This window comes from Hemitrygon akajei, chromosome 1 (assembly GCF_048418815.1).
Source record: "Hemitrygon akajei chromosome 1, sHemAka1.3, whole genome shotgun sequence".
Classification (NCBI taxonomy): Eukaryota; Metazoa; Chordata; class Chondrichthyes; order Myliobatiformes; family Dasyatidae; genus Hemitrygon; species Hemitrygon akajei.
This window is the reverse complement of record NC_133124.1, coordinates 165,638,827-165,658,084: the sequence shown is the minus strand read 5'-3', so window position 1 is coordinate 165,658,084 and position 19,258 is coordinate 165,638,827. Positions and strand designations below refer to the sequence as shown.

The 19,258-nt window shown below is 43.0% G+C and overlaps 1 protein-coding gene across 4 annotated transcripts in view; it reads right to left on the bottom strand.

Annotated features, from left to right (window-relative positions):
* Positions 1-445: 445 nt before the first annotated feature.
* LOC140732060 (uncharacterized) overlaps positions 446-19,258 on the bottom strand; it is a 50,209-nt gene continuing 31,396 nt past the window's right edge. For 3 of the 4 annotated variants that reach the window (XM_073054190.1, XM_073054208.1, XM_073054198.1), the window contains exons 11-14: positions 15,072-15,218; positions 2,938-3,090; positions 2,204-2,446; positions 446-746 (exon numbers count right to left, since the gene is read on the bottom strand). In XM_073054190.1, coding sequence (XP_072910291.1) covers positions 721-746; positions 2,204-2,446; positions 2,938-3,090; positions 15,072-15,218 — 569 coding nt within the window. In that variant the 3' untranslated portion in view covers positions 446-720. The remainder of the gene's footprint in view (positions 747-2,203; positions 2,447-2,937; positions 3,091-15,071; positions 15,219-19,258) is intronic. The other variant, XM_073054216.1, reaches the window with a different exon arrangement.

Below are 19,258 nucleotides of genomic sequence, written 5' to 3'. Positions count from 1 at the left end.
TGAAGGGTAGGGTTGGGGATGTTTGTGGGGTAGCGCAGATAGTGCTAAACTGGTGATGTGGGGTGAACAGCTCCCTGCTGTGGAGAGGTCTCGGGTTTATGGGCGAGTGTAGAAGGGGTTGGAGAGGTTAGGTTTAGAGGTAGGGCTGGGAGGTGGGGCTGCAGGACCTTGCAGTGGAGGGGGGAAAGGGTTAAAAGAGGACCCAAAACTGATAGTGGTGTGGTGAATGGCCCCTGGTGGAGAGAGAGCAGGTTTACGGGGGTGTGTAGGGAGGATGCAGTTGGTAGGTTTAGGGGTAGGGCCGAGGAATGGGTATGCAGGCCTCTCCAAGGGGAGGGAGAGAAGAGTGGAGTCCAGTTTTAAGTAGGCCACTTTGTGGGGGTGTGGCCAAGGTTATGGGCTGTTGAGGGTAATTTTCATCACTGCCAGAGGAGAGTACACATCACAGGGGTCACATCACTATCACTTTTATTGACCATCAGTGGGGCAGACAGAGAGTCTGAGCAGACAACACAAGACATTTTCAGTGCAATAACTGTGATCAAACACCCTTGTTCAGGATGAGGGTCTGCAGTTTGAGTCTGGAGTCAGAGCTTCTCAGAACCGGATGAGTTGTATTCAGTGACGTGTTCAGAGCAGGTCAGGGCAGACGTGGGGAGCAGCAGCATTTCAGACTGGGTCTGGGCAGCAGATTCCCCAGATGGTGGGTGTGTCAGGTGATCACCGGCCTCCTCCTGCAGGACTTCCTGGAACAGGAAATACAGACGGTCTCTATCAGTTGTACACTAACTGACATTCCTCCCTGCAGGAGTGGGAGCACAGTGCAGGAACACTGCACAGTGTGAGAACACGGAGATGATACACACTTCCCCACTCCAAGCCTACCCACTGGACCCGCTGTGCTCAGTGACACCGGCACCGACGGAGATTAATAAGGTCACACAGAAGTCAGCAGAACCCTAGGATCCTGTCCAGTGGGACAGAATGGAAAGTGGAGAGATTATGTTGACTTTGTAAAGAGCATTGTTCAGACAACGCTTGGGAGACTACACATGGTTCTGGTCACACCGTGGTGAATTAAAGGTTCACACTGAATAGTCACAGATCAGAATCACAGCACTGACTGGGAAAATCTCAGGGTTGTCCTGTGGGACAGAAGGTTACAGATGTGTTTGATGGGGAGAAGATACCTCCAGTTGTGTCTGGAACTGGACACAGGGTCATTAATACAGGGTAATCACTGAGAGATCAGAAAGAACTCAGGGGAAACTTCTGGAGAAGCAATCATCCACTACCACATTCTGTCTTCTCCCACACAGCCAATTTTGAATCCAGCTTACAACCTCTCCATGGATACCTAGTTTCTGAACCTTCTGAACTAACCTCCCATATGGGACCTTGTCAAAGGCCTTACTAAATTGCATGTAGACAACATCTATAGCCTTTCCTTCATCTACTTTCTTGGTAACCTCCTCGAAAAACTCTACAAGATTCGTTAAACATGATCTACCATGCACAAAGCCATGCTGCCTATCCTTAATCAGCCCTTGGCTGTCCAAATATTTGTATATCCGATCTCTCAGAGCACCTTCCAATAATTTACCTACTACTGATGTCAGGATCACAGGCCTGTAATTACCTGGTTTACTTTTGGAGCCTTTTTTAAACAACGGAGCAATATGAGCTACCCTCCAATCCTCTGGCACCATACCCGTGGCACACCGAGGGAGTCTCACTGCTCACGGAGGGAGTCTCACTGCCCACCGAGGGGGTCTCACTGCACACCGAGGGGGTCTCACTGCACAGTGAGGAGGTCTCAATGCCCACCGAGAGGGTCTCACTGCACACCAAGAGGGTCTCACTGCACACCGAGGGAGTCTCACTGCACACTGAGGGGTCTCACTGAACACTGAGGGGTCTTACTGCACACCGAGGGGGTCTCACTGCACACTGAGGGGTGTCACACACATATTAATCAGAAACCTGTAACCTGGGAGTTGGTGTTGAGGTTACCTTAGAACCGATGGGGATTTTCTGTTCTGACCCTCCCTCTCTCCCATACCCTCCATCCCGGTGTCTCACTGACTGACTGGGGTACTGTTCTGACAGTCTCCCATCACTCCCACCCTGGACACACATGTTCCATATGGGAAGTTTACAGTGAAACGTGACGTGCGGCCGGGGAGAGGCAGGTTTTACACACCGGGACAGGACCCTCCTCTGGATTTTGTTTTGTTGACGAGACTCTGTCTGACGGTCTGAATCACTGCGTGGCCTTCATCAGTACTTGTCCACGTAACACTCGCTTCTGTCCAAAATATCTGAAAAATACTGGTTCCCTCATGGAATAACCCTGGATCAGTCGTCATCTTGTTTACTCTGAAATCTCTGGATTTCTGCAACAGAATCACAGAGCAAATGTCTTCCTTCCGCACTGTCCCGTCTCCTGAAACACAGAGTAACAGAGTGATTTAGGTACTGCTGTGGAAGGATGTGTGTCCCCCCCACTGCAGGAACCCACAGGGTTCATCACCCCCGGGTACAGCACTGAAAGAGGCAACACGTCTCCACTGGGACATTCGATCAGCTCTCCACTCAGGTGGACAGAAAGATCCACAAACATCATTGTGGATAGAGACAAGGGAACCCCACCATGCCCCAGAGAATTTTGCAACAGGATCCCCAGTTCATTGCCTCTCTGCTGTTTGTGGGAGCTTGCTGTGCACCAATCTCCCATCACAATGAAAAATTTTTGTGAACTGCAGAGGTAAATCCGAATAAAACAATGCACATGCCTTAAAATGGAAACACACAATAATTATTGTGCCTCAGGGAGAGGCAAGAGGCAATGGTCCATAAGTCACCAAAAGACAAGGGGCTCTATGGTAAGGTTTCATCAGGTGGATTCACAGACTGAGAGAAGACGAGTGTATTTACCTGTGACCCACCGCAGGGCTGCTCGAAGATCCTGAATTTCATGAGACACTTTGTACACAAACAGAACACAGGGAACTCCTGGCCCTTCACACTGGCAGATTTTCAGCTCCTTCACAATCTTCTCATGGACATCTCCTCGACCGTAACATTGCACTGTAAAACACAGAACCTGTGCTCACTCATCCTGCCTCACACCAGCACATTTCACTCAGGGTGATTCTCAGTAACAGAAAGGAAGGGAGCTGATCTAATGCACCTGTGAGTTCAGAGATGGACACCCACTGCGGTGGGTGTCCCATGTCCCAAGAACAGGTTTTCAACCAGTCAGGGGTACAGGAGATTTGGTGGGAAGTGAAAGTAAAGAGTTAGTGGTGCTTTGCAGTGATGGGGAGTGGTGTAGGAGCGGTTGGGAGTGAAAGGGACAGGGAACATTTGGAGGAGGGTCTCAGGGAGTTTAAAGGCTGTTGGGTCGGGTGAAACTGACACAGCTACAAATGAGGTATGGACCTTGGGGAAGACAGTTAGAAAGATACACAGGGTCATGCATAATAATTATTGTGCCTCAGAGAGGAGCAAGAGGCAGCGGTCCATAAGTCACCAAAAGTCCAGAGGACTCTGGGGTAAGGTTTCATTAGGTGGAGTCACAGACTGACAGAAGACGAGTGTATTTATCTGTGACCCACTGCAGGGTAGCTCAAAAATCCTGATTTCCATGAATTTCATGGAACACTTTATACACAAACAGAACACATGGAACCCCTGGCTCTTCACACTGGCAGATTTTCAGATCCATCACATTCTTCGCATGGATGTCTGCTTGACCATGACATTCAGCTAATCGCTTAATATGGCAAGATAGAGACTCTTCAGTCTAACGAGTCTGGGATGAGCAGTCTGCCCACCCAGATCCTGCAGTCAGCTTTATCGGCTTCAACCCCACCCATTGATACACCATCCAGGTGTTCCTTCAATGATACCATTGTACCTGCTGCTCCAACTTTCTCTGGGAGCTACTCACCACCCTATGGGTGAAACAATTGCTTCTCATGTCCTATTTAGATCATGCCTCTTCACCCTAAGCATATGCCCCAAGCTTTGGACTCTCCTGAACTGTGGGAAGGACTGTTGGCATCCACCTTATTTTGGCCACATGACAATTTGAGATATTTCTAAGTAATTATCACCTCCTGCATAACAAGAAATAATGACCTAGAGTGGAAAACCCCTCCGTATTACCCAGTTCTGGCAAAAGTCTTGCAATTCTCTGCCCAATTTCCACTTTAACCACTCATTTCCTATAAAAGGGTGACCAAAACTCTACACCGTGTTCCAGCTGCAGCCTCATCAATAACTTATTCAGCAGCAACATAATGCCCTAGTTTTGTACTCAACTGATGAATGTCAGCATGCTAAATGTTATTTTCTCCCAACATGTTCCTGCAGCTCAGGACATAAGCAGACCTTCTGAGCTTCTGAAGTGAGCTATTTCTCCAAGCTACCATTTTAATTTTAAAATACTGACAGATCAGAATAAAGATTTGGTTTTTGTGTTACATGTACATTGAATCATTCAGTGAAATGCTCGTTTGCCTCGATGAACAACACAGTACAAGAATGAGCTGTGGGGAGCCGTAAGGGTCACCCTGATTCCAGTGCCAACGTAGCATGCCAACAACTTACTAACACTAAGGTTTTTGCACTGTGGCAGAAATCTAGAATACCCAGTGGAAGCCCACTGCAGTCACAGGGAGAGCACAGACTCCTTAAAGACAGCAGAAGGAATTGAAAACACATGGCCGCCACTGTAAAGTTTATGCTAACCATTGTAGAACGTCTTGTGATTTCCCTTAACCTTATCTTCCAGATCCATCCCACACCCTATCTCTCTGCCCTCCAAATTTGCCTCCTGATAGCATTCTTAGTCATTTGATGTTGAGGGATTCACAGGGAAATGACGAATTACACCTTGTCCATCCATAGTTTCCTGGAGCAAAGCTTGACCATCTCTCGTCTTGCCCGGTTTACCCTCCACTTCGACAGGAACATACTGCCTCTGCAGACTTGATATTTCTCAGCTCCTGCCCCAGTCTCTCGGGTCGAGCCCCAAGCCTGCATTCTCACCGTTACACTGATGCCTCTCTGAATTCCAGCTGCTCTTCCTTTGGCTCCATCCTGAAGAAGTCCAAGAATCCAATTGTTCGCTCAACACCAAAGTCTCGCTCTGCCCTTCTGGGAAGCACACACATCATTCCGAAGCACGGAAACTGGGAATTGTTGCCAAATTGGCCTCAAGACGCAAGGACCTTTTGTACTGTAAAACTCTGTCCCTCACTCTTTCCTGCAGTAGTCACTGACTGACAGGCTATAGTTCCATCATTTTCCCAGCCAAGACACACATCAGACACGACCCTCACATTCCAAGTGGGAAGGTTACAGTGAAACATGAGGCGTGACAGGGAGAGACAGGTTTTCCCCTTTGGGAAACAAACGTCTTCTGGATCTGGTTCTGTCACTGAGACTGTCTGATGGCCAGAATGGCATTTGGGGACTGGTAGTCAGCTGATGTCCATTTGAGAATATCACTGATTCCTTCAGAATCTTCTCATAGATGTCCCTTCGATTGCAACATTGCATTGTAAAACACAGAACCTGTGCTCACTCATCCTGCCACACACCAGGCACAGTTCACTCAGAGTGATTCTCAGTAACGGAAAGGAAGGGAGGTGATTTAATGTTCCTCTGAGCTCAGAGATAGACACCCTCCAGCATGGATATCCTGTGTCCCGAGAGCAGGCTACGAACGAGTGAGGATTGCAGGAGATCCAGAGGGAAGTGAAAGCAGGAGTTAGTTGTGGTTCACAGTGGCAGGGAGTGGTATAGGAATGTTTAGGAGTCAAAGAGACGGGGAGGAGTGTCGGGGTTGTGGGGGAGGGGAGTTCTTGAGTGTTTAAAGGCCGTAGGGGTCAGAGGTGAAACTGACAAAGCTACAGATGAGGGATGGACCTCAGGGAAGAGAGTTAGAATGTCAACTTACATTCCACAGAATCCCTTGCCTGGAAGTGTTGGGGACTCTAATTACGAGGCCACACCTAGGGAACTAGGGTATGTCATTCAGAGACAGAGGATTGTACATAATGCAGGCCATTCAGCCCATCACTTAATACAGCAAGATTTAGGACATTCATTTAAACGAGTCTATAAGGATCTCTATGCCCAGCTGGATAATCCCAATTTCTGCAGTTAAATTTATCCGTTCTAACCCTGCCTTTCCATACAGTGCCCCTTCGATGATACCGTTGCACCTGCTGCTTCCACTTTCTCTGGGAGTTCGGTCTCTATACTCACCACTCCATGGGTGAAAGAATTGCATCTCAGGTCATATTTAGATCCTTCCTCTTCACCTTAAACATATGCCCCAAGCTTTGGGCTCTCCTGAACTGTAGGAAAGACATCCTCTTTATCCTTGCCACACTATGATTTTATATATTTCTACATTATCGCCACCTCCTACTGTTACGTACCCGTGTCACGTGACTGGGGTTGAAGTTATACTGGACTTGAGGTAATGGTCTTGTGATGGTGGAGTGACGTCATTTTCCCGCCAGTAGAGGTCATGTGACAGGTTTTTTTTTTACAGGTTATTAAAGGGAGACCCACCCTGTGGGAAGGGGAAGTTCATGGCTAGATTTGCCAAGTTGACTTCATGCCACTGTGTGATTTAATGTGATGACGCAGTTTAGTTGAAAAATGAAGTTTTATCTAATGTCTAAAGTTTGAAAGGTCATTGCCAGCAGTTTCTTTGCTAGTGGAGAGTGAAGATAAGAATTTGGAAGTTAAGGATCGAGGAGAATCGATGTTCGACGGTGGATTGGTTTCGACCTTATTTGATTCTCATTCGGAAGGATTTCATTGACTGTTCTCGTGTTAATCTCCGCGGGAAGCAGGAGGTTGCGAATAGTGTGGAAGGTCAGTGCCTTTAAACTGTTACATTTCATAAAATTCTTTGTGGGAAAGTTTGACGCCGGGGATCGAAGGAAAACGACATGGAAGAGAATTTAAATCACCTTAAAAAGTCTCTCCTTTTAAATGGACTGAGTATTTTGAACTTTTGACAATGCCACTTTAAGAACTGTTTGAGCTGCATCGCTTTAAGAACTGTGAAGCTGCCGCACAGCAGCTATTTTCCGGTTACGTTAGTGTTTGTTTACTTTTGGGGGGTTTGTTTTCAGTGTTTAATAAACATGTTATTTGTTATAAAAACCCTTGCCTAACTCACATATATTTATTGTTGCCTGAATACGTAATATAAATATGGGGGCTCGTCTGGGATTGGATCGTTTGAGTTTAAATGCTTGTTAACTTTTGAGTCAGTGTTTTGGAAACGGGGAATACTCGATTCTTTTGTTTGATTGGCTTGTGAATGGTATTCGGCAACAATGAATATTGATGAGTTTCTGGATTCGCCAGAGGCGGATTTGTTAGCGACAGCAAAAAAAACTGAGGTATCTGAGATTGCTAGTAGATTGCGCCTTAAAGGTATTTTGCAGACTACTTCTAAGGCTGTTATACAGAGAAAAATCGCGTCACACTATGTGGATTCGGGTGTTTTTGATGATTTGATTTTAGAATCGTTTCCAATAAGTAATCTGGAGATGCAGTTGCAAATCGAACAAATGATGTTAGAGCGTTGTAAATTGGAGGCTGAACAGAAAAAGAGGGAGTTTGAATATGCAATGGAGGAATTAAGGTCTGGGAATCAGTCTTCTGGATCTAAAAAACCGTTTATTGCTAGTCAAGAAATTAAATTGGTCCCTCCATTTAGTGAAACAGAAGTGGAAAGATATTTTCAACATTTTGAAACTATTGCTCGGATGTCAGAGTGGCCGAAAGATAAATGGTCAGTGTTGTTACAGAGTGTAATTAAAGGCAAGGCACAACAAGTTTACACAGCTTTAACTGCTGCACAGGCATTAGATCATGATATTGTGAAAACGCATATTCTCAAATCATACGGATTAGTCCCAGAAGCGTATAGGGAAAGATTCAGAAGTTTGAAGAAGTCTGTGGAAAAGACTTAGGTGGAATTTGCCTAAGATAAAGCTATGTGTTTTGAGAGATGGGTTTCTTCTAAAAATGTAAATGGGGACTATAATACATTGAAAGAGCTGATTTTAATGGAGGAATTTAAATGAAGCATTCCTGTTGAAGTAAGGACCTACTTAAATGAAAGGGATACTGATAAATTGCAGGACTGTGCTAGATTAGCTGATGAGTATGTTTTAATCCATAAGAATAAATTTCCTCAGGGCAGAATTTTTAAGAGGAAAAATAACATTGAGACTCAAGGTAAATCAGAAATTAAATCAGAAGATAATGAGAAAGGTAAGGAGGAAGGAAAACCTGTGAAGGAAAGACAGTTTGGTCTTATTTGTAACTATTGTAAGAAGCCTGGCCATGTAATAGCTAACTGTTTCAAATTGAAAAAGAAAGAGAAGGAAGCAGTTCCAGATGCTTGTGTGCAACATACTGAAGCACCTGTAAAATTACAGGGTTTGGTAAACACAAATGAGGATTTGTTAGAGTCTGAGCAAGTTAGAAAGGGATATGATCATTTTATAACTGAAGGGTTTGTATCCTTGAAAGAAGGATCTACTCTGGTGCCAATAAAAATCCTTAGGGATACTGGAGCTTCTCAATCACTGATGTTAGACAGTGTGTTGGAGTTTAATGAAGAGAGTGATACTGGTGAGGTAAATTACGTAAGAGGTGTTGGGAGTGATTTTATGCCTGTACATTTACATAAAGTAAATTTAAAGTCAGGGTTAGTTACAGGATTTGTTAAAGTAGGATTACAGCATAGCCTACCTGTGAAGGGTATTTCTTTATTGTTAGGTAATGACTTGGCAGGTGGACAAGTTTTTCCTGAAGTGCATTTGACAATGGAGTCAGAGGAACCAGAGATGAATTCTAACACAGATTTTTCCTGTGTTGTGACTAGAGCTATTGCTAAAAGGATTGATGTGCAGAATGAGGTTGTTACTCATGACTGTTCAACTCAGGATTCAAGTTTTGAGGATGTGTCAGAGACTTTCTTACCTTCGTTGTTTGAACAAGATTCTGGGAGTAAGTCTGACTATGAAGATTTATCTCTGTCTCGGAAGGAGATGATAGCAGAGCAGAATAGAGATCCTGAGATTATAAAATTGAGGGAACAAGCTTTACTAGGTAGGGAAATTGAGAAGGTGCCGGTAGGATATTACTTGGAAAAAGGAGTGTTGATGAGGAAGTGGAGGTCGCCTACAATTCCTGCAAGTGAGGAATGGAATGTTGTTTACCAGGTAGTTGTTCCTAAAGTTTATCGGAGTGAGATTTTGACTTTAGCTCATAGTGTGCCTTTAGGTGGACATCAAGGGGTAAGGAAAACTGTGGACAAGATTTTAAAACATTTTTACTGGCCTGGTCTAAGAAAAGATGTGGCGATGTTTTGTAAAACATGCCATACTTGTCAAATTGTGGGTAAACCAAATCAGGTTACACCAGTAGCTCCATTACAACCTATTCCAGCATTTGGTGAACCGTTTTCTAAAGTTATTGTAGATTGTGTTGGTCCATTACCAAAGACAAAAACTGGTTATCAGTATTTGTTGACTAGCATGTGTACTTCGTCTAGGTTTCCAGAGGTAGTACCACTTAGGAAGTTAAAAGCTAAAACTGTGACAAAGGCGCTTATAAAATTCTTTACTTATTTTGGATTACCTAAGGAAATACAAACTGATCAAGGCAGTAATTTTCTGTCTGGATTGTTTCAACAGATAGTTTATAAATTGGGAGCTAAGCAAATCACTTAGTCTGCATACCATCCAGAATCGCAAGATGCCTTGGAGAGGTTTCATTCTACCCTCAAGAATATGATTAGGACATATTGTGTGGAAAATGAAAGTGACTGGGGTGAGAGTATAAACTTACTTTTATTTGCAGTAAGGGAATCGGTACAGGAATCTTTAGGTTTTAGTCCATTTCAACTTGTGTTTGGGCATAGAGTTAGAGGACCTTTAGCTTTATTGAAAGAACAGTGGATTAGTAAGGAAGTACACACTAATTTGTTGGACTATGTTTTGAAGTTTAAGGACAGGTTACATAAAGCTTGTAGTTTAGCCAAGGAAAATTTAAAGTTGACTCAGGAGAAAATGAAAACTTGGTATGATAAAGAAGCTAGGATGAGAATGTTTAAGCCTGGAGATAAGGTGTTGGTTCTTTTCCCAGTGCAGACAAATCCTTTACAAGCTAGATTTCATGGTCCTTATGAAATTGTGTCTAGAATCAATGATGCGGATTACGTAATAAAAACTCCAGATCGTAGAAGGACAACACAACTTTGCCATATAAATATGATAAAACCATATTTTGGTAAACAATCTGATACTGTGACTGTTGTGGTTAGTGAGAATGAGTTTGATTTAACTGGGAACATGATAGATGATTCATCTGACTTTCATTCTAAATCTAACATTGTTTCTGTTAGGTTACCTAATTCAACCATTCTGGAAAATATTGATGAGAAATTAGCACATTTACAGCTAGAGCAGAAACAACAGATGAAGGAATTGATTTTTAAATATAAGGATTTGTTTCCAGATGTTCCGAGAAGGACTACTATAGCTTCACATGATGTAGATGTTGGAGATGCCAAACCTATCAAACAACATCCATATAGGATGAACATGGAAACATGTGAACTTGCTGAGAAAGAAATTGAATACATGTTAGAGAATGATATTATTAGACATTCTAACTCGAATTGGAGTTCACCATGTGTTATGGTGCCAAAACCAGATGGTAATATTAGGTTTTGTACGGACTATAGGAAGGTGAATGCTGTAACGAAAACAGATGCATATCCAATTCCTAGAGTAGATGATTGTGTAGATAAAGTTGGAAAAGCAAAGTTCCTTACAAAGATTGATTTATTGAAAAGGTATTGGTGTGTTCCATTAACAGACAGAGGTAGAGAGATTTCTGCATTTGTAACTCCATCTGGGCTGTATGAGTATAATGTTCTTCCATTTGGGATGAAGAATGCCCCAGGTACTTTCCAGAGGATGATTAACTCTGTGATTCAGGGATTGAAAGATACTGATGCTTATATTGATGATTTAGTAACAGGAAATGATACTTGGGAAGCACACATTATTGCGGTGGAGAAATTGTTTGAAAGGCTTTCAAAAGCTAACTTAACTATTAATTTAGCTAAGAGTGAATTTGGACATGCCACTGTGACTTACCTTGGTTATGTTGTGGGTCAAGGTAAGGTAGCTCCTGTTCAGGCAAAAGTTCGGGCAATTTTAGAGATTCCCACTCCAACGGGGAAAAAAACTCTCAGAAGATTCTTGGGAATGGTAGGATATTATCGAAAATTTTGTAAGAATTTTGCTAATGTTGCCCTTCCATTAACTAACCTTTTGCAGAAGAATGTGAAGTTTGTGTGGACAGTGCTTCGTCAAGAAGCATTTGGAAAATTGAAAACAATGATATGTCAACAACCTGTGCTTAAAGCACCTGACTTTGAAAAACCTTTTTCATTAGCTGTAGATGCTAGTGATGAGGCTGCGGGAGCAGTATTAATGCAAAGGAATGAGGGTGATGAGGTTGATCATCCAGTAGCTTACTTTTCTAAGAAATTTAATAACCATAAGAGAAATTATTCGACAATAGAGAAAGAATTGTTATCTCTTGTTTTAGCTTTAGAATATTTTGAGGTATATGTTGGTACAACTCAAAAACCACTTATTGTTTACACTGATCATAATCCATTGGTTTTTCTGAGTAAGATGAAAAACAAAAACAAGATTATTAAATTGGAGTTTGATGTTACAAGAGTACAATATTGTGATAACTCATGTTAAAGGTAAAGATAATGTGGTTGCTGATTGTCTATCTCGATGTTGAATGTACAATGTAATTTTTTTTATGGAGTGTTTTTTTTTAATTGTAACACTCCTACTGTATTGTGAGTTGTAAGATGTTATGTGATGGTATTGTATATTGTGTATGTTATATAATTTATACATTTGTTTTTCTTGTAAATGATTGTTAAAATTTTTGTTCTTGTCAGACCAAAAATGTTTTTTTTTTGGAGGGAGGTGTTACGTACCCGTGACACGTGACTGGGGTTGAAGTTATACTGGACTCGAGGTAATGGTCTTGTGATGGTGGAGTGATGCCATTTCCCCGCCAATAGAGGTCATGTGACAGTTTTTTTTTACAGGTTATAAAAGGAAGACCCACCCTGTGGGGAGGGGCAGTTCGTGGCTGGATTTGCCAAGTTGACTTCATGCCACTGCGTGATTTAATGTGATGACGCAGTTTAGTTGAAAAATGAAGTTTTATCTAATGTCTAAAGTTTAAAAGGTCATTTCCAGCAGTTTCTTTGCTAGTGGAGAGTGAAGATAAGAATTTGGAAGTTAAGGATCGAGGAGAATCGATGTTCGACGGTAGCTTGGTTTCGACCTTATTTGATCCTCATTTGGAAGGATTTCGTTGACTGTTCTCGTGTTAATCTCTGCGGGAAGCAGGAGGTTGAGAATAGTGTGGAAGGTCAGTGCCTTTAAACCGTTACATTTCATAAAATTCTTCGTGGGAAAGTTTGACGCCGGGGATCGAAGGAAAACGACATGGAAGAGAATTTAAATCGCCTTAAAAAGTCTCTCCTTTTAAATGGACTGAGTATTTTGAACTTTTGGCAATGCCACTTTAAGAACTGTTTGAGCTGCATCACTTTAAGAACTGTGAAGCTGCCGCACAGCAGCTGTTTTCTGGTTACATTAGTGTTTGTTTACTTTTGGGGGGTTTGTTTTCAGTGTTTAATAAAGGTGTTATTTGTTATAAAAACCCTTGCCTAACTCACATATATTTATTGTTGCCTGAATACGTAACACTACATTACAAGAAATAATGACCTAGAGTGGAAAACCCCTCCCTATTATTCAGTACTGGCAACAGTCTTACAATTCTTGCTCAAATGATGAATGTCATCATGCTAAAGCTTCTATTCTCCCAACATGTTTCTGCAGCTCAAGACATAAGCATACCTTCTTAGCTTCTAAATTGAGCTAATTTACCCAGCTACCATTTTAATCTTAAAATAGTGAAAGATCAGATTAGAGATTTGTTTTTGTGCCACATCTACACAGAATCATTGAAACATTCAGTGAAATGCATCGTTTGCCTCGATGAACAACACAATGCAAGGATGAGCTGGGGGCAGCCGTAAGGGTCACCCTACTTCCAGTGCCAACGTATCATGCCAAGTAATTACTATCTCTAAGGTTTTTGCACTGTGGCGGGTAACTACACCAGTAGTGGAAATCTATTGCCGTCATGGGGAGAAAGTACAAACTCCTTAATGACAGTAGAGGGAATTGAATACACATGACTGCCACTGTAAAGTTTAATCTAACCACTACAGAACTTCTTTGGTTTTACCTTAACCTTATCTGCCAAGTCCATCTCACACCCTCTCTCTTTGCCCTCCTGATTGGCCTCCTGATAGTATTCTTAGTCAGGTCCAAGAATAGGGATTTATCTACCAATACACTGGAAGGTTGCAAATATTATCCTTTCTGGAAATACGACCAATCTCCAAAACATTTTACTTAATTCCCTTGAGTAATCATGATTATCTCCTTGGTGAAAAAGGGAAATATTTGTTAAGAATCTCACCCATGTCCTGCTGGTCAAGACATAGGTAGCCCTGCTAATGTCTGAAGGGATCTACTCACTTAGTAACCACCCTTTACTCATGATATGGCTGCAAAGTATCTTGGGATTTCCCTTTACCTTTTCTGCCAGATCCATCTCACACCCTCTCTCTTTGCCCTCATGATTTCACTCTTGATTGTTTTCTTAGTCATTTGGCATTAAAGTTTCTCAGTCTCTGGCACAGGACCTAATTGAACTATGTCCTTCCATATTTTTCTTGACCACAGCTTGTATATCTCTCATATTTTTGCATCCACCGAACTGTTTCTCCAGGATTTCATGCAACGTTTCCTACTGGATCAGCTGACCATGTGGCGTCTTATTGTAGGTTCTGCTAAATGGACAACATTCTCAGCCCGAACCTCATCTACAATTTTGGTATTCTACAAACAGCTCTAAAGAGGTTCAACTGCACAACTTTGACTCACAACACCATGCAAACTCCTCCTAAAATCAGACTCTGTCTACCCAAATACTGGGACATCCTATCTCTCCGATAGCCCACCCCTAACTTCCCCACAATTGACACCAGATTCGCTGGTCGATCCTTGGCTTAACCCTTCTATCATTCTTAAACAACAGAATAACATTGACCACATTCCATTCTTCAGTGGCATCGTTTCCCAGTGACAAACGATGAAGCAAATTTCTCCGTAAGGGTCTCCGCTGTTTCCTCTCTAGCCTTCCACAGAGTCCCAGGAAGCACTTAGTAAGGCCCTGAGGATTTATCCACTAGAAATCACTGTAAGGCTGCAAATACCTTCTCCCTGGGAATATCAATATCCCCCAGTAGTCTGTCTAAACCTGTTTCCCTCATCTCTTGAGCAATTGTGATTTTCAGTAAATCAGTTCAGCAATCATTGAACAGAAATATTTCTTATAATTTCAACCTATCTGCCCCCTCAAGTTACAGACAGCCTGCTGATCCCCAACAGGAACTCCTCTCTGACTAACCATCCTTTTAATCTTTACTGAGCTATAGAACCTCCTAGAATTTTTCATAATTTAATCTGTCAGATCCATTTCTACCTCACTTGCCCTCCAGATTTACCTCAAGTGCATTGATATTTTTATAGTCTTCATGAGGTTAACTCCTTCCCAAATTAAACACAATGTATTATGTACAAAATGATGGAGGAACTCAGCAGGACGGGCGGCATCAATGGAAAAGAGGACAGCCGATGCTTCGGACTGAGATCCTTCTTTAGGACTCCTGTTTGTGAACACAATGTATGCTTGCCTCTCCTCTTGACTGGAACTTCAATCTCTCTCATCAGCCAGGGTTCCGAAACCCTCCAGGCTCTGTGCACAAGAGGAACGTAATACATCTACACCCTTGATATACCACGAGTCGTGCCCCAACCCTTGCTTCTCACCGTTACATTGAAGCTTCTCTGAGCTCTTTTCACTCTTCTCTTGCGTGAAGGTTGAAGATGTCAAATGATCTGGTTGCTCACTGCACATCGAGGTGGGCACACTGCACGATGAGGGAGTCTCACTGCCCTGTGGATGCTCGCTCGACCCTAATGCACAACACACACATCAGTCAGAAACCGGTAACCTGGGAGTTGGTGTTGATGTTACCTCAGAACCGATGGAGATTTTCTGTTCTGACTCTCCCTCCCTCCCATACCCTCCATCCCGGTGTGTCACTGGGATACAGTTCTGACTGACAGTCTCCCATCAAGCCCACCCCAGGCACACCTGCCCTAAGGGGATGTAATTGGAGACTGAGGGATGTACAGAATGAGGCTATTCACCTAATCGTTTAATACAGCAAGAGCAAAGTTATTTGCCCAGTGAGTCTGTGAGGACCAATATCCCAGCTGGATAATCACAATTTCCTGCAGTCAGCTTTATCTGTTCTAACCCTGCCTTTCCATGAATCTATCCAGGTGTCCCTTCAATGATACCATTGCACCTGCTGCTCCCACTGTCTCTGGGAGCTCAGTCTGTATACTCACCACCCTATGGGTGAAAGAATTGCCCCTAGATCCTATTTAGATGTTTCCTCTTCACCCTAAGCATATGCCCCAAGCTTTGGACTCTCCTGACTGTCATGGTTCCGGTCGGCTGTTCCCCTTTAACATTCCTTTCTCCCTGATTATGCCCTAATTTCAGTCATTAGATCTCCAATTGTTCTGGTTTCAATTTCGTAAATTTTTTGGTTTGAATAAGTTTATACTGTCAAGCCCTATAACAGCTAATTACTTTTTTCGACCATCTTCCATAGATCAAGCCTTTTATTTATGGAAAACAAAAGGTATAACATGTTTTCGTGATCTGTTTTTGGATGATAACATTATGTCCTTCGAACAATTATCTAATAAATATAATTTATCTAAAACCCATTTTTTTAGATATCTACAAATTAGAAATTTTTTATATAATGAACTAAAGTCTTTTTCGAAAGAATGTCCATTGGACATTACAGAAAGAATTTTAGCTCTTAATCCTTGTCAAAAGGGTCTTGTTGCTATCATTTATAATATGATTATGAATCTACAACCAGATATATCTGAAAAAATTAAGAAGGAATGGCAGGAAGAACTGCATTGTCCTATTTCTACTGAGCAATGGGAAAAAATTTTATTATTGGTAAACTCATCCTCTATATGTGCTAAACATACTCTAATACAATTTAAGGTCGTACACAGAGCTCATATGTCTAAAGATAAACTTGCTCGATTTTACTCGTATGTTAATCCAACCTGTGATAGATGTCATTCTGATATAGCTTCGTTGACTCATATGTTTTGGTCCTGTCCTTGCTTACATAACTATTGGAAAGATATTTTTAATATTATTTCAAGAGTTTTAAATATTAATCTCCAACCACACCCTTTTACTGCAATTTTTGGCCTACCAATGATGGATAATAAGTGTTTATCCGCTTCATTCCAACGAATGATTGCATTTATTACACTAATGGCTAGAAGATCCATTTTACTGAATTGGAAAGAAGCCAATCCTCCAACAGTATCTCAGTGGTTTTCCCAAACTATTTCCTGTTTAAGTTTAGAAAAAATTAGAAGTGTGGTTTTCGATCCTTCAGTTAAATTTGAGGAAACTTGGAGACCATTTATTCAGCATTTTCATATGAATTAAACGGTCTGATCCTGAACCTTATTGTCACTATCCTGAATTGTGTGGATGGAGGTTGGGAGTCATAGGCACTACTGTATATATATAACATTATGCGATTGCCCATGTTGGTTAGTTTTTTTTTTCTATTTAGTTGTTTTTTTTTTTGTTTTGGGGGGGTTTTTCTTAATCATTTATATTATTATATGAGTTTGAGAGATTCTATGTATGGATCAATATATATTTGAATGTTTATCAATCTATTATGTACTCTCAAATGTCTTGTAACAATATTTTTCTTCTGTTTTTTTTCAAAAAACTAATAAAAAGATTTGAAAAGAAAGAAAGAAAGATCTCCAATTGTTGCTACTTTGTTCAATTACAGTACACCTGGTTTTCATCAGAGACTGAAATACATACGATGGTGTCACTCTCACAGGTTGCCAGTTTGTTGGTCTATTCCCATGTGATAACTTCAGTTCTCAACTGCTTAGACCGTTTGTTCCAAGTTCAGCTCTAGTTCCAAGATATTCCATGAAAACCCCGTCTCCGTGTCAAGACTCCATATCAGAGCTCCGTGTCAAGATTCCTCCAGTTTGCTGTTTAATGTTCACGTCTATGCCAGCATCCCCAACTCAATCTCTGTGCCAGTGTCCTCCACCTGGGTTCTCCTCAGTCGCTCCATACAACAGAACAAACTGGCCATAATGAACCCAGTGGACACGAATCCCCTGCAACAACCCTCACCAGCCAGGGCTCCCTACTGGGCTCGCACGATCCGCTGCTCCGGGATGTCATGGAGAACCTCCGCTCTCTGTCAGTGAACAGGTCAACCGAGTATCCGCCCATCTTACCCCGTCGATTCCAGGAACTCTGTCTCTCCAGCCCGGACAGCCTGTAGTGGTAACGCCCTATGTGTCGACAGCACGACCGCTAAGACAGCTGCACGTACCTGACCAGAACCCTACGCTGGGATCTGGGGAAGTGCCGGGCTTTCCACTGCAATGCTCCTTGGTGTTCAAGCAGCAGCCATCCACGTACGCCACTGACAGATCAAAAATAGTTTACATTATGGGGTTGTTACCAGGAAATGCCTCAGCTTGGGCCACCATGATTTGGGATCATCAGCCAGAGACGTGCTCTTCCTTCCCCACCTTCATCTCAGAGATAAAGAAGATGTTTGACCATCCTGTCCGTGGTAAAGATGCCACTAAGAATCTGCTCACTCTCTGTCAAAGCTCATGGAGTGTTGCCAAATACTCCGTGGAGTTCCGGACACTAGCGTCCGACTCGGGCTGGAATGATGAGGCACTCCAGGAATGTAAAGGATGAGTTGGCGGTAGGGATGACACTAACAGCCTGGATTCAGTGATGTCCCTGGCCACCAGGCTGGACAATCGATCCTGAGAACGTCAGAGAGAGAGAAGACCGGTCATTCTACTCCTTTGGCTACCCCACAGCACGCTTTACCATCTTCTCCCAGTGCTAACCTCTCTCATCCTCCCATTCCTAGAATAGCATCCAGTCAAGTCGTTTCCATCACCCCGGGAGAGGAACCAATGCAGCTGGGGTGGAGCTGTCTTTCTCCCACAGAGCGACTCCGGAGATTCAGAGCCGGGGATTGTCTCTATTGTGGTCAGTCTGGCCATTTCCGTGCTACCTGTTCCCTTCGGCCATAAAGGGAGGGCTCACTAGTAGAAAGGGGGATGCTGGTGAGTCAGACAACATTCCCTTCTGTTCCCCCAAACCCGGATGCAGATCCAAGCTACTGTAAGCTACAACCAACAGTCCCTGTCCTTGTCTGCCTTGATAGACTGGTGCTGGGGAGAATCTGTTGGATGAAGACATAGCATCACAGGCCCGAATTCCTCGGGAGCTGTTGAGTACCCCACTGGAAGCTCGGGCACTGGACGGAAGACTTCTGGCCCGGTCACTCACCATACTCCACCACTGTCTTTGATCCTCTCTGGGAACCATCGGGAGCAGGTACAATTTAACTTAATTTCCTCTCCTCAAGCTCCTATAGTTCTTGGGTACCCGTGGTTAAGTCACCATAATCCTTACATTGATTGGTCCTCTGGGAAGATAGCCAGCTGGAGTCCGTTCTAACACTGCACTTGTCTAGAGTCGGCCCTTTCCCCTGTAAGAACCACCACGACCTCAAATGTTGTTGAACCCCCACGACTTGTCCAGGGTTCCAGTGGAGTACCATGATCTGGGGCAAGTGTTTAGTAAACAACGCGCCCTTTCCCTGCCTCCACACCGATCATACGATTGTGCCATCGACCTTCTCCCGGAGCTCCTCTACCCACCAGTCAGCTGTATAACCTGTCTCAACCAGAGAGGGAAGCAATGGAGGCTTACATCAGTGAGTCTCTCGCGGCGGGCATTATCCGACCCTCATCCTCCCCAGTGGGCGCAGGGTTCTTCTTTGTGGGGAAGAAGGATGGTTTCCTCTGACCCTGCATCGACTACCGAG